This window comes from Gracilinanus agilis, chromosome 2 (assembly GCF_016433145.1).
Source record: "Gracilinanus agilis isolate LMUSP501 chromosome 2, AgileGrace, whole genome shotgun sequence".
NCBI lineage: Eukaryota > Metazoa > Chordata > Mammalia > Didelphimorphia > Didelphidae > Gracilinanus > Gracilinanus agilis.
The window spans coordinates 278,837,196-278,863,547 of NC_058131.1; the positions used below are offsets into that span (position 1 = coordinate 278,837,196).

At 37.9% G+C, this 26,352-nt stretch overlaps 1 protein-coding gene across 1 annotated transcript; it reads right to left on the bottom strand.

Moving 5' to 3' along the window:
• Nucleotides 1–421: 421 nt before the first annotated feature.
• Nucleotides 422–25,736, bottom strand: GTF3C4 (general transcription factor IIIC subunit 4). The gene is given in 7 exon segments (XM_044661314.1): nucleotides 422–486; nucleotides 3,328–3,416; nucleotides 4,898–5,028; nucleotides 7,046–8,869; nucleotides 25,056–25,498; nucleotides 25,501–25,714; nucleotides 25,716–25,736. Coding segments are annotated over 7 exon segments (2,787 nt in total).
• Nucleotides 25,737–26,352: the final 616 nt, after the last annotated feature.

Below are 26,352 nucleotides of genomic sequence, written 5' to 3' on the forward strand. Positions count from 1 at the left end.
TCTAGCCAAAGAAAAGGGGCCAGTTTGATTTGGCCAAAAAGAAGTTTCCCAAGCTGGTCAGAAGAAGCCATATGGCTTCCAAAAATGTTGGGAGATGGTTATTATCCAGGCTGTTTTCCATCGAAAGACACATGCCATATAAGAGTGCCCATTAGGTAAGAGGGGCTTCAGTGACCTCAAAAACACTTCAGCAAATCGTCACCATTCAGAAATAAAAAAGAATATGCACTTCCACTTCTAGACATAAGAGAGAACTGAGCCTCTTAAGATCTGAGTCTTCCAATGACCTATTTATAGGAATAAGGACATTATCTCTCCTCTTATATAGGCAAAATTAATTCCTGTGCTTTTTTCCCCTTCTAGGCAAAGGAAGTTTTCTATAGCAGAATCACTGCCTTCTCCATCTTCCCATGACTGTCATTTAGAAAACAGGGGAGTCGCAGAATGGACAAGGGCCTTGCAATAACCTCTTTATCCAGTCAGGATCTGTGAAAAGGAAAATAAGAGGTATCAAACTTGGATTTTATAATTACCATAGCAAAATACAGGAAAGAAAGAAACAAAAGAAGAAAGGAGAGTCTGAAGCACTGTCACTAATCATTTATGTAACCTTGAACAAGTCACTTCTCTGAAAATCCTTTAGCCCATCATTACACATTCTTCCCAACATGCAAGATTTTACACTTACTTTATAAATGGTTCTGAATAAACGAGTAGTTTTTTTTATTCCGTTCTTCTAACTCCATAATCATGCTCAAAAAGGTTTTGAATACTTCTCTGAGGTCAATGTTAAAAAAAATACTCAGCTCAACAAAGTCCTATTTCTTAAAATGTAAAATTTAGATCAGTTCACTTCAAAGCAGGGAAGGAAATTATGATGACCTGTGTTTCTACTTTTGCTAAAGAAGGCCCCAAAAGTTGGGTATAATAGTAGGAATCCATGGTTGATTAATAAAGACTATTAACAAAGTCAATGACATATCTGTTATCAATCTGGGATAGTTAAAAAGTCCTCTGTTCTTTGGTCACAAACTACACTCCAACACTGGTAAAGCATTTAATAAATATGTGTTAAAGGGAACCACCAGTCAATCAAAAGAGTATGCATCTACTACTTCTGCATCTCACTCCATATATCAAGAAAATCTCAAATGCATTTATGACTTTAGACATAAATAGTAACACTTTCAGCAATTTTATAAAGTAAGGAAGAAAATATCTTTCAAATCAACACCTAGGGGAAAAGTTTAGGACTAAACAAGCAATAGAAGTCACAGAAGATAACACAGATCATTTTGATCATATAAAATTGAAAAGTTTTTTGCTCCCTTCCCAGATCCTAATTTTTATGACTGATGTGCAGTTTCAGACTAAACAAAAATGGAAGAAGAAATTGATGTTCTTGTCATCAACAGTGGCTCTGACATGTACAAAACTGGCTTTGCTGGGGATGACTCTCCTTGGGCTGTCATGCTGGGAATGGGACAGAAGGAGTTTTGAGGCCCAGAGCAAAATAGGTTTGGAACGGATTTAAATTTATAAGATTAAGAGTTACTTTCCAATTGTTCAAAAACTAGGCAATTTTCAAAAGAAGAAACTCAAGTTATTGACTACCACATAAAAAATGTTCCAAATTATTGCATATGAATGTAGCAGAATATTATTGTGCCATAAAGAATGATGAAATGGACAGTTTCAAAGGAAAACAGGAAGATCCCCATGAACAGATGCAGAGTGAAGTGAGCAGACTTGGAGAGCAATTTTATACATGGACAACATTATTACAGAGAAAAACAACTTTGAAAGATTTGAAATTCCAATCAATGAAATGATGAGCTAAGAGGCCTGAGGAATGATGATGAAACGCATCACTCACCTCCTGCTAGGGCAGTGATGGGCTTAAAATGTGGACAAGACAAATTTTTCTACATAATCAATACAGGAATTTATTTTGAGGGACTATGAATATTTGTTATGAAAATTTTTTAATTTTTTTCAAAAAATTGCTCAAAATAATTTTCTGAATTTTTTTATTTAATTAATTTAGAACATTTTCCCATGGTTACAGGATTCATATTCTTTCCCTCCTCTCATCCCATCCCCTCCCGTAGCCAAAGCACAATTCCACTGGGTTTTACATGTGCCACTGATCAAGACCTATTTCCATATTATTGATATTTGCACTGGGGTGATCGTTTAGAGTCTACATCCCCAATCACATCCCTATCAACCCATGTGATCAAGCAGTTGTTTTTCTTCTGTTTCTACGCCCACAGTTCTTCCTCTGAATATGGATAGCGGTCTTTCTCATAAGTCTCTCAGAATTGTCCTGGATTATTGCATTGCTGCTAGTAGAGAAGTTCATTACATTTGATTGTACCAGTGTATCCATCTCTGTGTATAATGTTCTCCTGGTTCTGCTCCTTTCACTTTGCATCAATTCTTGGAGGTCTTTCCAGTTCACATGGAATTCCTCCAGTTCATTATTCTTTTGAGCACAATAGTATTCCATCACCAGCAGATACCACAATTTATTCAGCCATTCCCCAATTGAAGGGCATACCCTCATTTTTCAATTTTTTGCCACCACAAAGAGCACGGCTATAAATATTTTTATGAAAATCTTTTCTCTTATGATCTCTTTGGGGTATAAACCCAGCAATGGTAGAAGTGGTAGAAGAAATAACAAATACTTATTTTCTAAAACATTAAAACCCCCTAAAACCACTATTTTAAGATATTGTATGGTCTTCCTATATAAATGGCGGCAACTAGACATAACAGGATATAATATAGATCAAGGAGAAGGAGAATGAGAAAGAGTAAGGATGGATCAGCACAAATTCATAACTGCTAGAAAAAACAATTCAAAATGACTATCCTACTGAAGAGTGGAAGTCATCATCTTTGTATAAAAAGAACATCATTAAGGATCTCATTTGAATTTTTCTTCTTTAATTAATGAAATGCAATGGTTTACACACACACACACTCCAAGTCCTAACTCTGTTGTGTTTTAGAGTGAATCCACTGTCTATGCATACAGCATCACTCACCATAGTTTGCTATTAATAGTTTGCTACAGAGATGTTTGATTCACATATTAAATGTTACATATACTTACCGACAGCATTCTCCAGTTACTATTTTTTTTTAATTAGAGCTGTGGCTACACAATAACAACGTGGAGAGTGGAATATTACTCCTGCTTTCAATCTCTGCCTGCATAATAGAAAATGATTCTGAGCCTGACCCGAGTTGCTATACTGATTGGGCATTCTGCCAGCATTCTTAATCCCATCCTTCCAAGCCAGGGTAGACACTCACCTTCTGGAGTTGGATGCCGTGCAATGCTGTCATGAAGCAAACACCTTCTATATATCAAACTCTGGCAGGACTGGTAGGTTAAAAAGCACCTGAAAGAAGACACCATATTGTCAGGAGAGAAAGTTTGTTAGATTTAAACCAATAAACTCTGAGAGCAGAATAGTATTTGGTTGGAGGTTCACCATAGACAGCTAATTATTTTGAAAAGATATGAACCAAGGTGAAAGAATAAAAATGATCACAAGCTCAAAGAAGCATCTAGACATCCATATCAATTAAAAAACAGACTTGACCTCACCTGATTGGCATATAACAAGGAAAAAGCTTCTGTACAGGGGGATGAGATTAATGGGGCAGAGGCTTTTGGAGGGCTATGCTCAGGCAACAGCAGTAGAAAGAAATTATGCTGAAAAGGGGTAACTGTGGATGGATGGAACCTCTCTTAACTGCAGATTCCAATGTTAATTCTAAGGTATCATTGCTAAGTCTGGAAAGAATTCAAAATCTGCTGTATAGATGACTGGACCACAGAATCCTTTGACTCATGTTAAAAAATTTATACAGTGTAAAAGATTGCATGTTTTGGACACGACTGAGTTTGTGATTTTAATAGTCAAGATCTCTTTTTGAAGATGTTTATAAGCTAGGGACAGGGAGAGGGAGGAGGAAAGAAGAGGGGAAGAAGTGTAAAGTGCAATACAGATCTATTTAAATAACAAAACACTCAAAAAAAAGACATAACAGATACAGAAGATCCATTGATTCTAAGTGAAGATTGGATGCAATGGGATGGTGCAGTATAATAGGTCATTTCAGATCATCCAGAGAATATTTCCTAGAAAATAAGGAGGGAAACTATTCCAACAGTGAATAAAGGATTGGAGGGAGAAGAATTAAAAGTAAAACACAAGTGCCCAGTACTAATATTTAGAAATTATATTTTACCATCACCGTTTATCATTATTTGTGAAAGAGTGATATCTGATCAAAATATGAAATTCACAAAAAGTTTAATTTTCTATCAATTAATAAAAAATGGTAAAACAAAAATTTAGAGTAAGTCAGTTACAAACAAAAACAATCCTAAACAAATAAGAAAACTCTATGTATAAATTCTGTTTTAAACTGTTTCTTTAGATGAAAAAGTCAATGTTAAGTCCTACCATAATTATAGCCTCTCCCCCCCACATAAACCTATAAACAACATACTCTTTTAGTGGGCAATACTTGAACATATCAGTGTCTGCTGTTTTGCTCTGGCCAGTACAAAAGGAGAACAATCAATCAATCAATCAACATTTTATTTACTTATTTATGAAAATCCTTACCTTTTGTCTTAGTAATTCTAAGATAGAAGAGTGGTAAGGGCTAGGCAATAAAAGTTAAGTGACTTGCACAGGGTCACAGAGGAAATGTCTGAGGACAGACTTGAACCTAGTTTCTGGTATTCTATCCACTGGGTTACATAGATGCCCCTCAATAAACATTTATTCATAGCACCTACTCTGTGCCAAGCACTGTCCTAAACATTGGCTTAGCACAAAGGCAGAGTTGACTTAAAGCCACTTACCGAAGCCAAATGTGCCCATTGGAGCAAACTGCCTGCTTACGGTCTGTGAATGGCAAAATTTCTTTACACAAGCTACAGTGCTCGGGGAAAGTCTGTTTGTTCATCTTCTTTGAGATGTGCCCGATGAGCACCTAAGAAGACAGTAGAGGCAACGTTAGAGGTGAATGGGGCATTACTGAAAGAGGAATGCCTCAGAAAGAAAAATCTCATTAAAATAAAGAAAAAAAAATAAAATCCAATGTGATAAAAGAGGTGGACACACTTACAATTCTTTACTGGTTAGTCATAGTACCAAAGAAGCAAGAAGATGCACTTCTGACCACACTTAAGTAAACTAAATTAAATAAATCACTCATGATAGTGTATTACTAACACAGACTGAATTCACCAAGGCAAAAACTGTTCCTTAAAAGAAAATACATATCATCCTCCTTTTAAAATATTTTTTGAAATGAGGACCTGAGAAGCTTTTGTTATAGCTTTTGAAAAATGTAACACATTGTTTTTTGAAGTTGAACAAGGAGAATCATCCCTTTTATGTGCAAAATGTCATTGTTAGAAAGAATAGCTCAAAACATCATTTCCCAGGAAAATTAGCTAAATGCCTATTCCTAAGAGGAGGCTAGAACCTTAGAGTTGGATGTCAGTCCTGTTAAAGAACAATCAAGAGTCTAAAATTTTAACTTTACTTTGCAATAATTTATCAGTACAAGGAAGAGATGTCATTTTAGGTCAGATCAATAGTACATATAGCTTAGGATTCTGTTGGTAAAAAAGATTCCATGGGATGAGCTGTAGGACCAAAGCTGTCCCTCCCTAATATCAATCTTAAAGGCGATATATGACCTACTTTCTGTTTATAATCAAATATAAACACTTTTGAGTCTATGTGTCTATATTCTATAAAAATATTATATATAAAATATATGTATTTTAACTTCTACTACCTATTCAAGTAATGAGTTCCATGAGTTTATTATTCATTGTTTAAAGTGGATCTTTCATTTGTCTTAAACTTGCCTCACAGAGCTAGAAAAGGCATCCCTTGTCTTATTGTTTATAGACTTGACTAAAATGTCCAGGTTGACTTTTATCCACATGCTTTTCATGTTACAAATTTCAATTACATTTCCTCTCAGTGTGAAGTATCCCACTCAGTCTAGTTTATCCTCATAGTATGATCCTTGTTCATCCTATCACTCTACAATCTTCTTAAGGTGCAGCAACCAGAACTGTATTGCATTCCACTAGAGTTTTAGTACAAGGGGAAATTCAAAATTTGGAGAATAGGAATCAGAATGGAAAGACGTGTTTAGAGGCCACCTAATTCAATGAACTCATTTCATGGATAAGGAACCTGAGTCTAAGAGAAATTAAGTGATTTGCCCAAAATTTTAGGATTTTCTGTTTTGTTTGAAATATCTTTCTTGGACATGCAGCAGTATTTTGTTGGTCCTTTTAAGCTACAGCAACATTAGACCAAATCATCAGGAATAACCCAGACTAACTTTCAAGTTATTTATATATAGTTTTGGATTTTTAGAAAATTATTAAATGCACTTCTACATATTAAATTCTATGAACCACAGAAAGTGAAGGTTTTACAGAAACTCACTTTTGTAATGGCTTTGTGGGGGCTGCCACAACTATGCCAAAAAAGAAAAATTTTTAAATGCCTCAAAATCTCAACAAATAACAATTGATCTTGAACATATTATACCCCTAGTAGCTTTTTTAAAGTACTTTTATTCCTGAATCTATTAAGAAACAAAATAAAATATAGCAACTAACATTTGGAAGTGAGAAGGGAAAGACAGGGAAGAGAAAGACAAAATAACTTTTTTAATCCTCTTTGTGAGAACTACCCCATAACACATATGCTGCCAAATGCAGCTTCCTTGTATCTATCCATTTATTTAGAAAAGCAATATATTGACACTAGATCCCTTATTTCAAGAATCTATTTTACATTCACCCATACTCTTGTGCATTAATTTTTCTACTACAATGCCAAGACCTTAAAAGAATGTTTTGTGAACTATTAAAGCAAAAGATAAGCTTTAAGAATCCCAATATGGACATGTCTTTCCATGGAGGGAAATAAAGTCCATTCAAAATGTGTCAGTCCTGTCATCAGTTATCACCTACCCGAGCTGTTCTGTCATCATAGCCTTCATCAGACATTAAGAAGTCACAGAGTCCTCTAGTGGGGATGCCAGTGTTCTCTGTGATCCATGTGTGCAGGTATACTTCTCCCAAAACCCTCTTCATATGCTCCCTAGTTAAATGCATTTCAACAGCTTCAATTCTTCCTTGGATTTCAAGGAGTTTTTCTTCCATTGGCTCACGGCCTGCATCTCCAGACTGGATGGGTGAACTGTCAGCTAGATCTTCAGCATCTCTTTCTTTGTTCCTCTCGTGGACACTTGGCTTACCTATTTGTTTGAAAGAAGTTCCTTCTTCCTGGTGTTCCTCCTCAGCATGGCCCAGCCCAAGAGAATCAGTTATTAAGATTTTGTTGTCCTCATGGGTGGGCTTCCATAAGACTTCTGAGGGGGTTTTCTGCATTGACTGGTATAAAATCCGCAAAAGGAAAAGCTTAAAACGCCAAAAGTAAGTTGATCCAGAACTTTCAATCTTTTTGTCCAAGGCTTCTTGTAAAAACTGAGGGATATGTTTGTCTTTCAAAATTTTCCAGCGTACCAGATCTAGTAAGTCCACTTGCTTAAAGAGGTTTTGAACTGAAGATTCCAGAAGTTGAGCTGCTGCCTCTTCAAATGTTTTGAGAGTTACAAATTGAACCTGATAGTTTTTGTTAACAGGGTGGAGACCATTGATCATACCCTCAGTTGTAATGACTGCCAGGTATGCACCACAGGGGCTTACTGATATCCCATGAGTCCTCACTGAGCCAAATACTTCTGATAGTTTAATCAGCTGGTGCTCAAACTTTAATGCAACATCTGTAAAAATGGGAATCAGCTGCCTGACCTTTCCATCACTTGAGCATGTGTATACTGTACCATTTTGTTTGTCTGCAGTCATGGAAACAATTGGTAGTGTGTGAAGTCCTGTGACATGCGAATTATGGACATTCAGACCTGCTTTGGATATCAGAAGAAGACACCAAAATACATAGGATCCTCTAGCAGCTACCACTAAGCTACAACTACATTTCTGGTAAGGATGATAAAGAGGAATACATTTAATACTGTGTACTGGTAACTGGTCCATTTCTTTCCATAAAATAACTGGTTGTCTTAATGTGAAGTAGCCCTTAACTGCTTTGAGATTAACAGGAAGAATTTTAACAGGCCCAAATGCACTACCTACAATAAGCCCACTCATCTTTCTATTGCTGTGTTCATACTCCCACCAAAACAAAACACTAGGAGAGGTAATCCCAGATTCAATGGTGTTGCATGAAGAAATGGATTCCTTGCCAATAAATGGGAGTTGGAACTGCCACACTGCAATGTTTCCATTTTCAAAAAGGACTGCCAGGAGAACACTGCCAACATCATGACATTCGTTATTGTGCTTGACCTGTTGGGTGGTGCAGATGCCTGACCACTCCATCCGTACTGGCGTCTGCATGCTGTGCCTCCTCTGAAACTCAGCAAAGTCTCCCAGGTCTCCTTCGGGGGCTTCATTTTTGGTAAGCTTGTAGCTGGTTTCATAAAGACGCTCTCCATAAATCTCAGTTAAATCAACCAGTTGTACCCACTGTAGTCTGTTGAGGTTAGCCTGGATGGTCAAGCGATTGTCCATGGTTAATGCTGACAACAGGCATCTCCCATTAGCATCACAACCCATTGGAGACCAGCTGGTATACTTGAATCCTCTCATTGGGGGCAAAGATTTTCCTTCAGGATTGAACACTCTATCTAACATGAAACTTTGACTGACTGTGGGGTCCTTAGAGGTGGCAAATTTCTCCTTACATTCAGCAACCTCCTTTTTTGAACCAACCTGAAAAAAAAAAGAGACAATTTAAAAAACTAAATATAATTTTCTTAGATTAATACACATATACATAGTAACATTTAGTGTGAATCAAGTGTCATATTAAGGTTAGCTATAAATAAATGCCTCCAATATGGCTTCTACTATTTTTGTGGTAAACTAGATACTCAAAAGAAAAGGGTACTAAGGGTACTTCTTTAAATTCTGACAAAAGTTAAAAAACAACTGAAAATCTAAACGAACATATAATAAAACATATTTTCCTCCTGTCATCAAAATGACAGGAGACAGGTCATTGTATATAATATCAGATGAAATCAATAAACCAGACATTTTTGTTTGTTACTCTCTGTCACATCTCTTAGGATCATTCTGTGAGAGCAGAGTGGTACCCACCCCATATGACTATGATGTTAAGACAAAATGCACCATTAAAAAAAAATGTGTTCTTACATTCTCTAAGGATCAACTAAAATTACTTACTCCAGACTGGCTATTATTATTTTTAAAGGAACAGTTAATACTATTAATAACTTGGCCTCTCTCTTTATCTCAAAGAGGAAAAACCACATGGTTAACTGATCCTCAGTTCCATAAAATAATAAATGTTAAATACTAACCCAACAGTTAGCTAGCCCTCACACAAAACAGTAAATGCATTAAAAGTTAAGTGTCAGATGTTTTACATTCCTTTGGAGAACAAAAACCTTCCTATGATATACCTAACGGGGTAATGACAAGGCACAGAATGACAACTTTTCAAATGGCAAGTATTGTTTGTGGTTACATGTCTAAGTTTCTTAATGGAAACTTCATAAATTATTCTCAGAACTAACTTCAATGGCTTAGTTTGATTTTTTTTAATGGTCCTCTCATAGGTGACCTCTAACTTGAGTTAGTTGGGTCTGTTAAATGTCCCCCATATATATCCTACAAATTCTTGATGTTTCCCAAAGTGGAGAGTCTCTCACTCTCTTTGCCTGGCCAGTTCCTATCACTCTTGGCAGACTCAGTTCATATCTGTCTCTGTACAAAGACTTCCCTGACCATTCCAACCCTGAACCATTTCTCCATCTTCTGAACTTATAAAGTTCTTAATATATCATTCACTTTACACTTAATATAACCTGCCCTGTGACAAGGAACTCTCTGATGGACTTGGATCTGAACCAAAGATAGAAAAGAGAGATACAGAATAAGTATGGTGTAGTGGAATGGGCTCTGGGCCTGAGTCAAACCAGATTTGAATCCTAATTCTGCCCCTTACTCATTACCCCCAAACAAATTACTTAATCTCTTTAGTCCTTGGTTTCCTCAACTATAAAATGAGAGAATTTATCTCTATGGCTCAGTTCACTGTAAATTCTATGACTATAAAGCAGTGGCACAATTTTACTAAGATTTGTGTTGGGGAAGGCCAAAATATGCTGAATTTTGTGGAAAATGGTGAGGACAATAAAAAGCTCTTTTAATCTATAGCTGAGGCAAGAAAAAGAATAAGAATTAAGGGACAGGTCCATTGTTTATGAGTGGGTAGGCAATGTAAAAAGATGTACTCAAGGCCCAATTTTGCTTTCATCTTTTTCATCAAGGAAAATTCTTTTAATTGAAAAAGGTAGAACAAACACAGTTTCAATGAAATTGAAGCCTACAATATATGAGAACACAAAGTACCTAAGAACTTTAAATCAATTAGCCTCTCCAGGCATAGAAGATTTATATTATAGAAAACATGAGTGTAATAACAGAACAACTGTTAATAAAGTTTTGATAAACCAGAGATTAGGGAAGGCTCAATAAGACTGGGGATATTTTCACAATATCCCTAATTTTTAAAAAAAGGAGAGAAGAGAAGGATTCTGGACATTTTTGCTTGGGCAAGCTCCATGTTTTACACTGGTAACATACTAAAACAGAAAATAAAACAAATGGATTCTAAACACTTAGAAAAGTGTGCAGTGATCATGGAAAAACAGACCTTGACAAACAAATCTACTTTCCTTCATTGTCCTGATTTGATTTCAACAAAGACTAATGAGTTCAGACTTTAAACTGTTTGAAAGACGGAAAGAACACTACAGCACAAGGATGGGGTAGTGGAAAGAGGGCTGTAACTGAAGTCAGAGAACTTTGGTCTGAATCTCAGTTCTATTATTTCCTATATGTGTAACCTCAAGCAATGAGCTCATGATAAAGTCTCTCACCATATCCATGTGGATGAGACAAAGTCTCTCGTGGTATCCTTGTGAAATGGATATTCAATGGTAGTACAATTAAGTGGAGTTGTTGCTGGCTAAACAATCCTGCTCACTGAGTGTTGCATACTGGATCAATAGCAACCTAGATGCAGATTGTTTTATGCTAAGTCACAGAGCTCTCTTACTTGGCCCTGTCCTATTCAACATTTTTATGAATGACTTGGATGAACATGTACAAGATGCACTTGTCAAATTTACTGATGATATGAAGCTGGAAGGGATAAGCCAATTCATTGGATGACTGAATCAAAATTCAAAATTATATCCACTGGTTGAAAAGATAAGCTTAACCAGACAAGATAAAATTTAGGAGAATAAATGTGAAGACAACTAATAGACAGTTAAATCAACAGGCCTTCAAGAATTTATTATGCACTTGTTATGTGCTAGGCACTGTGCATTCTAGAGGTACAAAGGGAAGCAAAAGTAGTTCCTGCCCACAAGGAATTCAAAACTGAGTACAATTAGGCTAAAAACAAGATAAATTGGAGATCTCAGAGGGAAAGCATTAGAATTAAGGGGAAGTGCAGAAGATGGGCTTTGAGGTGAGACTTGAAAAAAGTTAAGGAAACCAGGAGGTAGAGAGAAGGATGGAGAACAACATGAGACCAGTCAGTACAAATGAACTGGGTACATTTTAAATGTGCTCTAGGAATGCTGTTCTTAGAATGAGCAAGGAGGCCAGTATCACTGGATGGTAGGCAACAGAGAGGATTAAAATGTAGCGAAACTGGAAAGATAAGAAGGGACACCAGGTTATGAAAGACTTTAATGGTCAAACAGAGGCAAAGCAACAAGCAATATATTTATCCAAACAAAGAATTTTATATTTGATTCTGGATGCAATAGAGAGCCACTAGATTTTACTGAGAGTAGAAGTGACAAATCTGTACTTTAGAAAGATCACTTTGGCAATTTTTTTGAAAGATGGATTCAAAGAGAGACTTTGAGGCAAGGTGACTTGTCCAAAGAGTACTGCAAAAGATTGTCCAGGTGTGAGGTGATAAGGGCCTGTACCGGAATAGTGGCAGTGCCAGAAGACAAAATGGAGAGCATGTTAGAGGTACGTTGCAAAGATACGATTGACAGAACTTGGTAAATATATGGTAGATTAAGGAATTGAAGATGATGCCACAGTTGTGAGCTTGGATGAATGGAATGATGGTGGTGCTTTTAACAGTAATAGGGAAGTTTGTGTATGTGGGTAATTTGAGGGAAAACATGAATTCAGTTTTGGAAATGTTGAGTTTAAGATGTCAATAGGACATTTAGTGCAAAATGTCTAGTAGGCAGTTGGAAATTCAAGACTGGAGGTCAGGAAAGAAATTAGGGCTAAACAAATAGATGTGAGAATCATCAGGATAGAAGTGATAGTTGAATCCATGGGAACCAATGACATCACCAAGAAAAATAGTATAGCGCAAGAAAGCAAGATAACACAGGAAAGACCTTTTGAAACCGAAGTTAGTGGTGGGACCTGGATGAAGATGGAGTAAAGGAGACTGAGAAGTGGTCAGACTGGTAAGAGAACTAAGGGAGCATGTCAGGAAAACCTAAAGAGAAGAATATATCAAGGAGAAGAGGGTGATAGTGCCAAAAACTGAAGTAAAGAGAAATGAGGATTGAGAAAAGGCCATTACATTTGTTGATTAAGAGATCACTGATAACTTTGGAGAGCACAGTTTCAGTTGAATGATGAGATTAGAAGCCAGATTGCAAAGAGTTAAGAAGAGAATGAGTGGAAAGGTAGTAAAGGCACTGATTGCAGATGTCCCTCTCCAGAAGTTTAGAGTTTTTTTTTTAAATACGGGGGAATAGTCATGTAGCAGGGAAGCAACCTGAGGTGTAATAACCTGGAGATATTAAAAATACAAATATACAGTATCCTACATCTTAAGACAGACTGTCTTTGAGGAATTTACAAAAAAGCATGGATAAAAGTCATATTATATGAGAAGGAATAGAGGGACACCAATAGGTATTGGTGAAAGGAGTACCTATATCATGAAATCATTAAACCACAAGCATCAAAAAGAAAGTCTATATTTCAGGTTAAGAAAAAAATGACCTGCATAAGAATAAGGGATACAGTCAAATGTAATTCACATGAAAATGACTTGAAAGTTTTCATTGATCATAAGCTCAATCAGCCAATGGGACAATTTTAAAAGCTAATGAATTTTTTCAGTATGTTAATAGAAACAGTGTTCAGACCAAAGGAATTAATAGTTCTACTGTCCCTACATTTATCAGAGTACATCGGGAAGATGTCCCCAGTTCTTTCTCTTTTGGTTAGGGATCTGAAAACTAATTCACATGAACAATAGTTGAAGGAACTAAAAATGTTCAGTTTAGACAAGATAATACTTAAGGCAGATGAGATAACTGTCTTCAAAAATCTGAAAGACCACTGTCATATGAAAAAAATTATATTTACTCTGTGTAACTTCCAAAGACAAAAGTAAGAACAACTGTTGGAAATTACCAGGAGGAATATTTTGGCTCAATACAGGATAAATTTAATAAAATTTGTTGCTATTCATTAACAGAACAGAAGCACTCTGTCACTGGAGGCATTCAAATATTAAATGAGCCCAACCATATATATTTATTTTAAAGCTAATATATATATATTTAGTGATTTAGTATCTACAAAATACTTTGCAAAAATCATCTCATTTGATCATTACAACAATCTTGTGAGGTACTACTATAGTTATAACCAAACCTATTTTAGAGATTAGGAAGCTGAGGTTCAGAAAGGCAAAGACCCTTCAGAGTTTGGTTCCAACCTATCTTATTTCACATTATTCACACATATTCTCCTTAGTTCTACATTCTAGCCAAATTGGGCAGTCTACATTGAAATATGCCTCTCCACATCTAGTCCTAGTACTGTCCTTTGGAGCCAATCATAAGTCGAATACTTCTTCCATATTTCTTCTACAATCCTTCAAATACTTTAAAAATAGTTATTATCACAGCTTCTCTTTTCCAGGTTAAATATCCTCATGTGGCATGATCTGAAGACCCTTCTCCAGGCTGGCCACTCTTCTGGATGTTCCAGTTTATCATGTCTTTCCCAAATATACACTTAGTACGACAGATGTGGTCTACCTGGGACAAAGTACAGGTATATACTGTTCCCCTTAGTTTCTGGTTCACTATAATCTAATCTTGCTAACTATACCTCCCTTATTTTTAGCTGCAATGTTAATTCTTTGAACCCAAATGCAAAATGGAATTGAATAGAGGGATAAATATAAATCTTTAGATTTGGCCCAGTATTCTACACTGTTGAAAAGTAGTGAGATCCTATCATCCACCATGTTAGTTGCCCATCCCAACATTATGGTATCTGCAAATTTTATAAATAGGCCAGCTAAGAATAAAATTTTAAATGGCAGGAAGCCAAGTATAGAGTCTATGCCAGTGATTCCCAAAGTGGGCGTCACCACCCCCTGGTGGGTGCTGCAACAATCCAGGGGGGCGGTGGTGGCCACAGGTGCATTTATCTTTCCTATTAATTGCTATTAAAATTTAAAAAAAATTAATTTCCAGGGCACTAAGTAATATTTTTTCTGGAAAGGGGGTGGTAGGCCAAAAAAGTTTGGGAACCACTGGTCTATGCCATTCCATTAGAGACCTTCTTAGAAACTGATATCCTGTCATCAGTGATTACTCTCTAGATCCAAATCTCACTGAATCACTTCTTTCCTCATAGGTAAAATGCAGATTAATACCCTTCCTACCTCTTTCACAGGGTTATTGGTATAAATGAGCCAAGGTATGCAAAGCACTTTGCAAACAATAAAGTACTATCCAAAATAACTAATATGTAAAGAAATTTTACATAATTACACATGTAAAATCTATATTATATTACGTACTGTCTTAAGGAAGGGAGGAAGAGTCAGAAGAAGAGAATTTGGAACCCAAAATTTTAAAAAATGAATGTTTAAAAATTTGTTTTTGTTTAATAAAAATATTTTATAATAGAGAAAAAAATAAAATATTATTTGAAAAAGCTATTAAAGTGCTATCAATGGATCATTCTTAGGTGCTTAAGTATTTGTGGAATGGAAGTGATTGGTGTGCCTTGTCATAGCAAGTTGTTAAAGGTGAGATTTGAATCCAACTCTTCCTGGATTCCAAGGATGGCAATTTGTACTCTCCTACAATGATTTTCAAGCTGATAAAAATCATCTCTTTTTCACTCCATATGCCTTCTTCAGGCACAAATTCAATAACAAATCTGTAAACAATCACTTAGATACACTAAGAGAGTAGCTGCCTTTTTAAAGATTCCCATTCTCTGTAGCTATGTGGCAAAGGAGATAAGAGTGCAGGGGCTGAAGTCAAGAAGATCTGAGTTCAAATATGACCTTCAACACTTATTAGCTGTGTGACCCTGGGTAAGCCACTTCACCCTGCTTGCCTCAGTTTCCTCTTCTGCAAAATGAGTTGAAGAAGCAATGGCAAACCACTCTAGGATCTTTGCCAAGAAAACCCTAAGTGAGGTAAATGATATCAGCATGATAGTGTACAATAAAGCCAAAGATCCCAGCTTTTGGGACAAGAACCCACTATTTGACAAAAACTGCTGAGAGAATTGGAAAACAATATGGGAGAGTTTAGGTTAAGATCAACATCTCACACCCTATTATCAAGATAAATTCAGAATGAGAAAATGACTTAAATATAAAGAAGGAAATTATAAGTAAATTAGGTGAGCATAGAATAGTATACCTGTCAGATCTATGGGAAAGGAAAGAATTTAAGATCAAGCAAGAGATAGAGAATATTATAAAATGTAAAATGAATAATTCTGATTACATTAAATTAGACAGGTTTTGTACAAACAAAACCGATGCAACCAAAATTAGAAGGGAAGCAACAAATGGGGAAACAATCTTTATAACAAAAACCTTTGACAAAGGTCTAATTTCTCAAATTTATAAGGAGCTAAATCAAAATAATCAAGCCATTCCCAAATCGAAAAATGGACAAGGGACATGAATAAGGAGTTTTCAGATAAAGATGTCAAAACTATTAACAAGCTTATGAAAAAGTGTTCTAAGTCTCTCATAATCAGAAAAATGCAAATCAATACAACTCTGAGGTGCCATCTTACACACAGTAGACTGGCCAATATGACAGCAAAGGAAAGTAATAAATATTGGACGGGATGTGGCAAAATTGGGACACTAATGCATTTCTGGTGAAGTTGTGAATTGAGCCAACCATTCTGGAAGGCAATTTGGAATTATGCCCAAAAGGCTTTAAAAAAGACTGCCTGCCCTTTGATCCAGTCATACCACTGCTAGGTTTGTAACCCAAAGAGATAATAGGGAAAAATACGTGCACAAAAATATTCATAGCCAAGCTCTTCATGGTGGCAAAAATTGGAAAATGAGGGGATGTCCATCGATTGGGGAATAGCTGAACAAATTGTGGTATCTGATGGTGATGGAATACTATTGTGCTGAAAGGAATAATGAACTGAAGGAATTCCATGTGAACTGGAAAGACCTCCAGGAATTGATGCAGAACAAAAGGAGCAGAAACAGGAGAACATAGTACACAGATATTAATAATATATTATGGTACAATCAAATGTAATAGACTTTTCTATTAGCAGCAATGCAGTGATCCAAAACAATTCGGACAAACTTAGGAGAAAGAATGCTATCCGCCTCCAGAGAAAGAACTGTGGAAGCAGAAACACAGAAGGAAAACATATGATTGGAGACATTGACTTTAAATGATCACTCTCTATTGCAAATATTAATAATATGGAAAAAGATTTTGAACAATGATACATGTAAAACCCAGTGGAATTGCTTGTTGGCTCCTGGAGGTGGAAAGGAGGAGGGGAGGGAAAGAACATGAATCATGTAACAATGGGAAAATATTATCAATTAATTAATTAATTAAATTTTTTTAAAAAGAGAAAGAAAGAAAGAAAAAACCCCAAGTGAGGTCGCAAAGAATTAGATATGACTGAAAATGACTAAACAACATTCTCTGCAAACTCCTGACCAGTTAATACTTTAATTATGTTAATAATTAATAATATTAATTAACAATTACTGTCTCCTAAGATCTGTTTTGTGAATCAAGATTCTCTTAAAGAAGGGTACCTAACTGTGAAATAAAAAGAATATTGGGCTAGAACCCAGATTCTCTCCCAGACATTTTGGAACTAAAAATGGTTATGTTGTTGGACAAGTCATTTTACATCTCTTATTATCTGTCACTTTCTTCATCTGTAAAATGAGACTATTGAACTTTTAATCTAGTATTATAAGCTTCTTTCTGTATTGTAAGTGAAAATCGCACTGTAGGAAGGTCCATTTTGGGGAAACACAGCCAAACCTGAAACATGCTAAGTAGTAAAAATTTAAATTCCAAGATCATCAGCAAGAGAAAACCCAAAGGATAAATACAGATTTCTACACATACCCTATCAATATATCCTAGTTTAAACCCACAGGGGCCTTTATAAGGCTGCATAGACAATTTAGCATTCATGTTCTATGTAATCATAGTTTTTCTAATAAAGATGAGAACTGAAATGGTGGCTTATATGATGTGATGCATATTAAATTCAATTAAAAATGGAAAAAATTAACTTACCCAGATTAATACTTACTAGGAGTTAAGAATAAAGATTTTCCATTTAGGCAGGATCTAGACTAGGGACCGAGTCAATTTCTTAAAACTTCTTTACAAGAATGCCACAAGGTGGTGGTTGTTGTCCTTTTTTCCAATTAAGTTAATGAATTCTTATCAGCTTATTTCACCCTGGGCCCTCAATGCAGCAAGACAATCCTATTTCTCCTCCTTAATCAATTCCTTATTCCTCAAATCACAGCATCTATTTCAAATGTTTCCTTCTCTCTTCAGGCTTCCTATGCCATTCTATCTATACACTCATTCTGCTGGGAACTATGACTTGTACTTCACTAAAAACAATGAGGCTATTTGCTGAGAGCTCTCCCTTTTCATCTCACAACCCTCTGATTTCAGTCCTCTATTGTCTATATCAGTGGTTCCCAAACTGGAACCTACTGCCTACCGCCACCTTTCCAGAAAAAGTATTACTTAGCTCCCCCTGGAAATTATGAAACTATTTATTGAACTCAGAATAGAATGTAATACAAAAAAAAGTGTGGCCATTACCACTCACCTGGATCGCTGCAGCACCCACTAGGGGGCGGTAGCGCCCACTTTGGGAATCACTGGTCTATATTATCCTTTCTGCCTGTTTCTGATGATGTTGCTGTAGCTCTTTTGTTTGCCAAAACCAAAGCCAACCCTTCTCCATGCATGTACCTCTAATTCTTTCCCATCTCCTCCAGCAGAATGCCATATAATACTCTCCAATCTTTCTCTAATCTTTAATGTCTCTCTAGTGTTTCCTCCACTGGTGCCTACAATATGCCTAACTGGATACTATCATGCTCTCCAGATATCATCCTATATCCCTCCTCCTCCTCTTCTCAGTTAAATTCCTAGAAAAAGTAATCTACAATCAGTGCTTCCACTTCTCACTCTCTTCTAAAACTTTTTTTAATGTTATGTGACCTCATCATGCAACTGAAATTACTCCCTCTAAGGAACCAGTGGATCCTATACTTGTCAAATCTAATGGCCTCTTTACAATGCTTATCTTTTGGGATCTCTCTGCATCATTTGATTACTGTTGATCACATTCTCCCTCCTCTCTGGGTTTTCATTACTATGTTCTCCATTACTCTCCTCCTACCTGTCCCCACTACTACTTAAGTCATTTTTGCTGGATCTTCCTCCTTGTCATGACCATTAACTATAGGTATCCCTGAAGGCTCTGCCCTGGGCCCTCTCCTCTTTTCTCTCAATATTGTCTCATTCATTTCCATGGATTTAATTATTATCTCTATGCAGATGTTTCCCAGATCTATTTTTTCTCAACCCTAGTCTTTCTAAATCTGCTTATTGTACATTTTGAACTAAATGTCTCACAGACATTTCAAACTCAACATGTCCAAAATAAAATTAAGTATCTTCCCTCCATTTCTCAACTTTCCTATTACTGGTTTTTAGTTACCATTTATCTTTCTTTTTTAAATATATAACAATATGTGTAACATAATATATATAATATAATTAAATGATTTGTTATAAAAATATAATAAATTATAATATGCTTATCCAAAAGGAACAAAGTCTACTATGAGCTGGAGATAAAGGAGAAAAGGAAGTCCCTGCCCTCAAGGAACTCACAATCAAATGGAGGATACAACAAGCAAACAAATATGTACAAACAAGGTATATACACCAGTGGTGTCACACTTTAATAGAAACATATCTCTTGACTTGGAAAACTACAAAGAAACATTAGCCATGTTGTATTGTATTTCTAATTATTTTGTTAACTATTTCCCAATTACATCTGAATTTGATTCAACCAACATTCAAGTTCTGCAAGCCCATTTCCATTCTCAAGTTTGACATTTTTGATATACAAGATAAATAGGAAATAATTTTTAAAATTGAAGGCACTAGAATTAAGAGAGATGGAGAAAGGGTTCCTGTAGATGATGAGATTGTCTTTGAAACTTGAAGGAAGCTAAGGAAGCCAGGAGTCTGAGATAAGGAGAAAGAATTCCAGGCATGGAAAATAACAAAAGAAAATGTCTGGAGATGAGAGATGAAGTGCTTTGTTCTAAGGACAATAAGGAGGTCGGTGTCACTTGGATTTGTTGGAACATTATTTTGTGTAACCATCAGGTTATGTATGTGCTTATATGTAGGTTTAGATTCTGGACAGTATCTCATTCTCCTGAGGGGGAATTGTAAAGTTATCCTAAAAGTCCCTAGACAAGGAAAGCAGACACTGTAAGGACCATTATCATTCCAAAAGGCTTGATAAGATGATAGCAATAGAGGATGTCCCCAGAAATCAAACACTACATCATGAGACTATGAGTGAGCCTTTGGCTATAACGAATTGAACTGTGGGAGGTTGGGCACTCCATCCACTTCTGTTCTTCCCATGTGCCATTATTTTATCTTGATTATAAAATCCTTGTGCCAAAAAAGGGGAATGCTCCTTAATGGCTCTTTGTCAATGCGCCTATCAATTATTTTTATATATGTTAAGAAACATCCAAATGTAGTTAGACCTTCCATGAAATGTATAATATCTTTGGGCCCTTATGCACCCTGGTGAGACAATCCTGAAATGTACAGATATTATATGTGGGATGATTCACTGGGGAGAATAACATGTTAGTCTCTCAAAGAATCAGAGGGGGGGATTGTGTGAAATTAACATAAATATGAACCCCTTTTTCCTTTTTAAAAAGGAAAGTTTTGAAAGTCTATTTTGCACTCATCCCTACCCTTTGATTGGGCAAGCATGCATACTAAGGGAGGTCTCTATGCTAGAGGCCTCATGGCTCCTGGGGGATCCTGGAAGATGCTTGCCTCTTGTCTCATGTGACTCCTGGCATCCTGAAGGCTGGCCTCTGATCTGGACTGAATCAAGTCTGTCCAACCAGGGAGACTCCAAAGGAATGATGTCACCTGAGTTATAAGTTCAGGGTTGAGGAAGCAGCAAGCTCTCCTGGTCTGGGGGCTTCCTGCTGGAAGTTTGCATGCACAGTCCCTCAAGCTAGTGAACAGTTATGAGGTGAGTACCAAAATCAGATTAGCTAGGCATGGCCATGTGACTGCCTTTCTCTCTCTCCAAATTGCTTTCATACTATCTAATAAATAATTATAACTTAATATACAGTCTCCAGAGAATTTTAATCCTAACAGATTTAAGAGTATGTTAAGAGGGGATAAGATGTAAGAAAAATGGAAGAGAGTGTGTGTGTGTGTGATAAAAGGTTTTGAACATGAGAAGATTTTGGATTTGATTCTGAAAGCAATGGGGGGCAATTAGTTTATTGGGTAGAGGTAGTCTATACAATTGTTATGAGAATTTTGATTGTGTGCTGGACACAGAATGCTTTAACCTCAAAGGAGGGAAGGTTATTGAATGAGGGAAGTGGAGAATCTAGAAGTGGCAATGGGGAGCAAGGAATATTCCAACTCTTCTTTTCAACAAGTAAGCTAAATGAAATGAATATTGAATATAGTCAATACTGTAATGTTCTGGTCATGTCATGCTTTTAGTCAATAAATTTCACTGGCTCCCTATTACTTTCAAGATGAAATATAAAGTCCTCTATTTGGTATTTAAAGCTCTTTACATTTTTCCTTATGCAAGCCTTGGCTTCTTTTTCCCTTTCCAGTCTTTTTATATGAAAGGTTACACTGGCTTATTTGCTGTTGCTCACACACTTGAAATCTCATTTTCTTCTGACCATTTGCCTTTGTACTGGCTATCTCCTATATCTAGAATTCTGTCCCTTCTCAACTCCATCTCTTAGCTTCCCTGGCTTCCTTTAACTCTCAGCTCAAATGCCACCTCATGACCCCCATTGCTGCTAATGCTTTCCACTCTAAGGCCACCTTCTATCTACTATCTCGTAGATACTGATTCATATGTAGCATCTCTTCCCTCCACCCCTTATAATTTGTTTGTTACACCATGCTCCTTCCCATCTTAGCTCCACCTGGCCCCACCCTGACCCCCATGACCTGATGCTGGGCCCTTTCAAAAATTGTAATGTTTTTTGCTTTTTCTTTATATCACCAGTGCTTAGCACAGTTCCAGGCACATAGTAAAAAACCAATAAAAGTTTGTTGATTAACTGATGCTCTGAACAGAAGTCAAATATTCTCTTTGAGTAGTAATGTTCTAGCAGTTGAGTCCTATTTCCTGTCCCAACCCCAAGCCAAACCTTCAATAGGCCATGGATCAGTGGACAGCTTTAATTTATTTTATTTTAATTATAATGTCATATCCATTTGGTATCCCACTTAAAATCCTACAGGTGACTCGTTACTACAGTCAACTTACTTAGTTGAGAGGGTCTTTTATGATAATTTTTAAGAGGGCACTCATTAAATCTGATGAAAAACTACTGCTTTTGCAAACTGACAATTGTTACAACTGTAAATCTAAGAGCCTTATGAAAGAAGTTGTAAACCTGGTACTACCTGGTGCCTACCAGAAAAATAGTTCCATTTGCCAAGCACTGTGCTGGATGCTATGGATACTAATACAAAAGTAGAATAGTTCTTGTCATCAAGGATCTTGTATTCTACAAAGAAGTGAATACAGGAAATATAAGAAATAAATTCACAATGAGTGGGGAGAGGATACCAACAACTCGGATCATCAGAAATGGCTTCTTGAAGGAATTAGCCCTTAAGATGAGCTTTGAATGGAAATAGCACTCCAGGTGGAAGAGATAGCCGTGTTCACTTATGAGCTTTCCATAAGTGAGGAATAGAATGCTGTGCACAGCAAATAGGAAGCAGGCTAGTTTGGCTAGAATATGGGACTAAAGTGTATTGAACATGGAATACAAGGTGGGAACCTAATTGTGAATGCATTTAAATGAGTTTCTATTTTCTCCTAAAGGAGATGGGAGCTCCTAAAGCTTCCTAAGCAGAAGAATGGCATACTCATAACTGTGCTTTAGTAATATTACTTTGGTAACAGTGAGAAGGATAGAGAAGAAATAGACTGGATATAGGGAAACCAATATAGAAGTTACTACAACAGTTCAGACAAGGGATGACAAGGGCCTGAACTAGACCAGTTGGAATGTAAAGAGTTAAGACTATAAAAGAGAAAGAAGAATATAGGTTAATGGTTTGAGGAGATGATACAGTCAACTGAAAATTTTTTAAAGATGGGGAATATTTGGATATAATTGTAGGTATCAAGAAAGGAGCAAGTGGACAAAAAATGATGATGATGATGATTTTGCATAAAATAATCTTCATTCTTACCACTGGAATGCTTTTCCACTCCTTTGACAAGCTTTATATCTTCCACAAAGCTTCCCTTGATTTGCTTTCCCTTGAGTTCCCTTTATGCATATTTTTTTTTTAATTGGAGATTTTTTTTTTAAACCCTTGTACTTCGGTGTATTGTCTCATAGGTGGAAGAGTGGTAAGGGTGGGCAATGGGGGTCAAGTGACTTGCCCAGGGTCACACAGCTGGGAAGTGGCTGAGGCCGGGTTTGAACCTAGGACCTCCTGTCTCTAGGCCTGACTCTCACTCCACTGAGCTACCCAGCTGCCCCCTTTATGCATATATTTTTGTCATGCTAGCATGATTTAATGAAAGTCAGTGTCTTACAGAGTAATGTAAAGAGGGCTGGAGTCAGGAGACTTGGGTTCAAATCTCACTTCAGATACTTAACTGCTGCCTGACCATAAACAAGTCCTTTAATCTCTCTTGTATAATTTGTAATACAGTGCTAGGCTATAAGATACTTGATGTACTGTATTTTTTATATTTAGATCCAATATGCTTATTCTTATCACCCCCAGGTAAAACCTACATGTTCGGTGGTATGCCTTTATCATCAATTTATAAGCTGACTTAGAAACTAGTCAGCAACTTTCTTGAGGTTATGTCCATTGCCCCCATATAACATTTAAAATGGCTGCCACAGGCAATGGATTTAAAATGTTAACTAATTTAAACTTTTATTTTCAAATCTTGAAAAGTAGGTTTACAGTCTTAAATATTTAAATAGATATGCAATCTCATGTATTTGGGTGCAAAATGCAACTCATCTATGCTTGCCCATCCCTTGTTACTCTTATCGAAGTCTTCCCATAAGTTTCTTTTGTTTTTTTTTTTAAACCCTTACCTTGTGTCTAGGAGTCAATACTGTGTATTGGCTCCAAGGTAGAAGAGTGGTAAGGGCTAAGCAATGGGGGTTAAGTGACTTGCCCTGGGTCACACAGCTGGGAAAGTGTCTGAGGCCAGATTTGAACCTAAGACCTCCCATCTCTAGGCCTGGCTCTCAAGCCACTGAGCTACCCCAGCTGCAATTCATCAATGTGTTAGTAGCCTTCCTTGATTTCCCTTGACTATTAAGAGGATGTTTTAAATAGGAGGGAAGAATAAAATCTCTAGTTAAAGAATCACTTACAGCTCTAAAATTTTATAACCACGATTATAAATGTTTGAATAGTCTTAGAACTGATTGCCCAAAAGGTTAAAACTGCTTGATAATTTTTACTTTTTGGACAGTAAGTTGAAATCAAACCGTAGCTGTGGATCAATTGAGTTTTGCTTTTATTGAAAAGTGATGAGCAGCCCAATTTGTAGTACATTGTTGTTTTACTCATTTGCCCATTACTGAGTCACAGAAAACTTTGTAACTGAGGTTACTGAAATCATCTTAACAACAACAAAAGGTCAAATTCCTTCCTCAAAAGCTAAAGGAGCAGCTCACACTGGAGTAAACAAAGCCAGCTTCTGGGCCTGCCTTCCAGGAGCCAGTCCAGACAATAGGAAGTGGCAGGCAATAGTGGTAGGTCTAGGGTTGGCTCCATAGGGGTGGGAGGGAGCCAGGAACTGTTAAACGAATTGCAATTAGACAAGACAGGTGGAGTCAGAGCTCTTGGTGGACCAAAGCTAAGACTTGGGGGCAGATTCCCGGAGAAGGGCGGAGGAAATGGGGGAAAACTCGGGCAACCTGGGGGCGGGGGAAGAGTGGGTGGAAACAGCTGTCGAGCCATCCCAGAGGGCAGGCATCGGTTCTTTTTCTCAGAACCAGGCCAGTGCCTTTGGCACGGGTCGCCCGGTAAACATTCAGCAACAGCTGTTGATCTAGGGAGTGGGGGTGAAGAGGAGGGATGCGAAAGCAAGGGCTGGAGGTCCCTGAGAGTGAGTGAAGGGACCACAAATAGATCCCAAACTAGGGAGGGGAGGACGGAGGAACCTTAGGAAAGCAGGAGCAGGAGAAGGAGGAGGAGGAGGCGGCAGGTCTCGGAGGCTGCGAAGAAGGGAAGCCTGGACTTACCTTGAGCAAGCAGCTGTTGGCCGGAGCTGGGACTGAGGTGCGGTGGATGACCAGGTCCTGGCCCGGGCTATGCACGTCGCAGATAAGCTCCAGCACAGCAATGCTACGGGCAGTGGAAACCGACACTCGGTGGTCCTCGGACCAGGAGAGCGGTTCCAGGCCGCTGACGGCGTGCTGCAGCTTCACGGCCGGCTCCCGCCGTGTCGCCACCAGCCCGAAGCCGGCGCTGGGCCCCGCAGCCCCGGCTGCCCCGGGGGCCGCAGCCGCTGGCTCCTTCTCCCTCCTTTTTCCTTCTTCTTCCTCCTCCTCGTCTTCCTCCTCCTCTAGCGGCTCAGCCTCATCCACCGAGGACATCACTCGGGGTTCGTCGGATACAGACATCTTCCCTGGAGTGGAAAGGCCCGAGCCGGGGACGCGCAAACTCCCGCCGCCGCTGCTGCCCCCCCTCCTTTTCCCGGCTCCCCGCGGCCCGGAGCGCCGCCGAGCCAGGAAGGACCCCGCCGTTGCCTAGCAACCAAATCTGGGCACTGGTGACTAACGTACTGCCTGCCTAGAAACCTTGGCCTCTGTCCTCGATTTCGCACTACCACAAGCATGCCTTCGCGGGGATGCTGTGTTTTGAGGTGTGGAGGGAAGGAGAAAAGAGATTTGGGGGGGGGGATATCGAAGCTCTGGGCGCATCCCCACGAAGATCGAATGAAATGGCTAGGAACCCAGGGGAAGAAAAACTGGCGGATGTAAATAGTAATCCTACTTCCCTCCTCTCCCACTTAGGGAATCTCTCTTTTAACCAAGGTTGAAAGCTACGAGTGACCCACGTGCCTTGCCTACTAAAGTGCAGAAAACCCTTTGTGGAGAGGTGCCATTGATCCTTTGGCACCTCTCATCCTTTAGAGAAAACCAATCATGACCATTTAGGTGCTGCATTAGAGAAATACCCGAAGAGAGCGAGTTCCTGGCCTTTCTTTCTCCTGGCTGAGGGTGGTAGGAATGCAGAGTTCTTTCAAATATCATCTCTTATATAGTCATTTTTCTTTCCTCTCCTTTTCTTTGGTGGGCAGGACTGTATGTTTTTGTAAACCAGCCCCTTTCAAACCTAGGCCAGAGGAAAAGATTAGAAACTCCTGCTAAACCATAAAGACAAATCCATTAGAAACAGAGCAGAAAGACTCAAACTTCCAGCATCCCTAAACTAGACCCCATCCCCAAATGAAGAGGGTTTATACCACGTGGCTTGTAATATCAAGCAAGGCTGAGTTCCTGCCCTGAACTGATACATCACTTACCAGCTCTACAA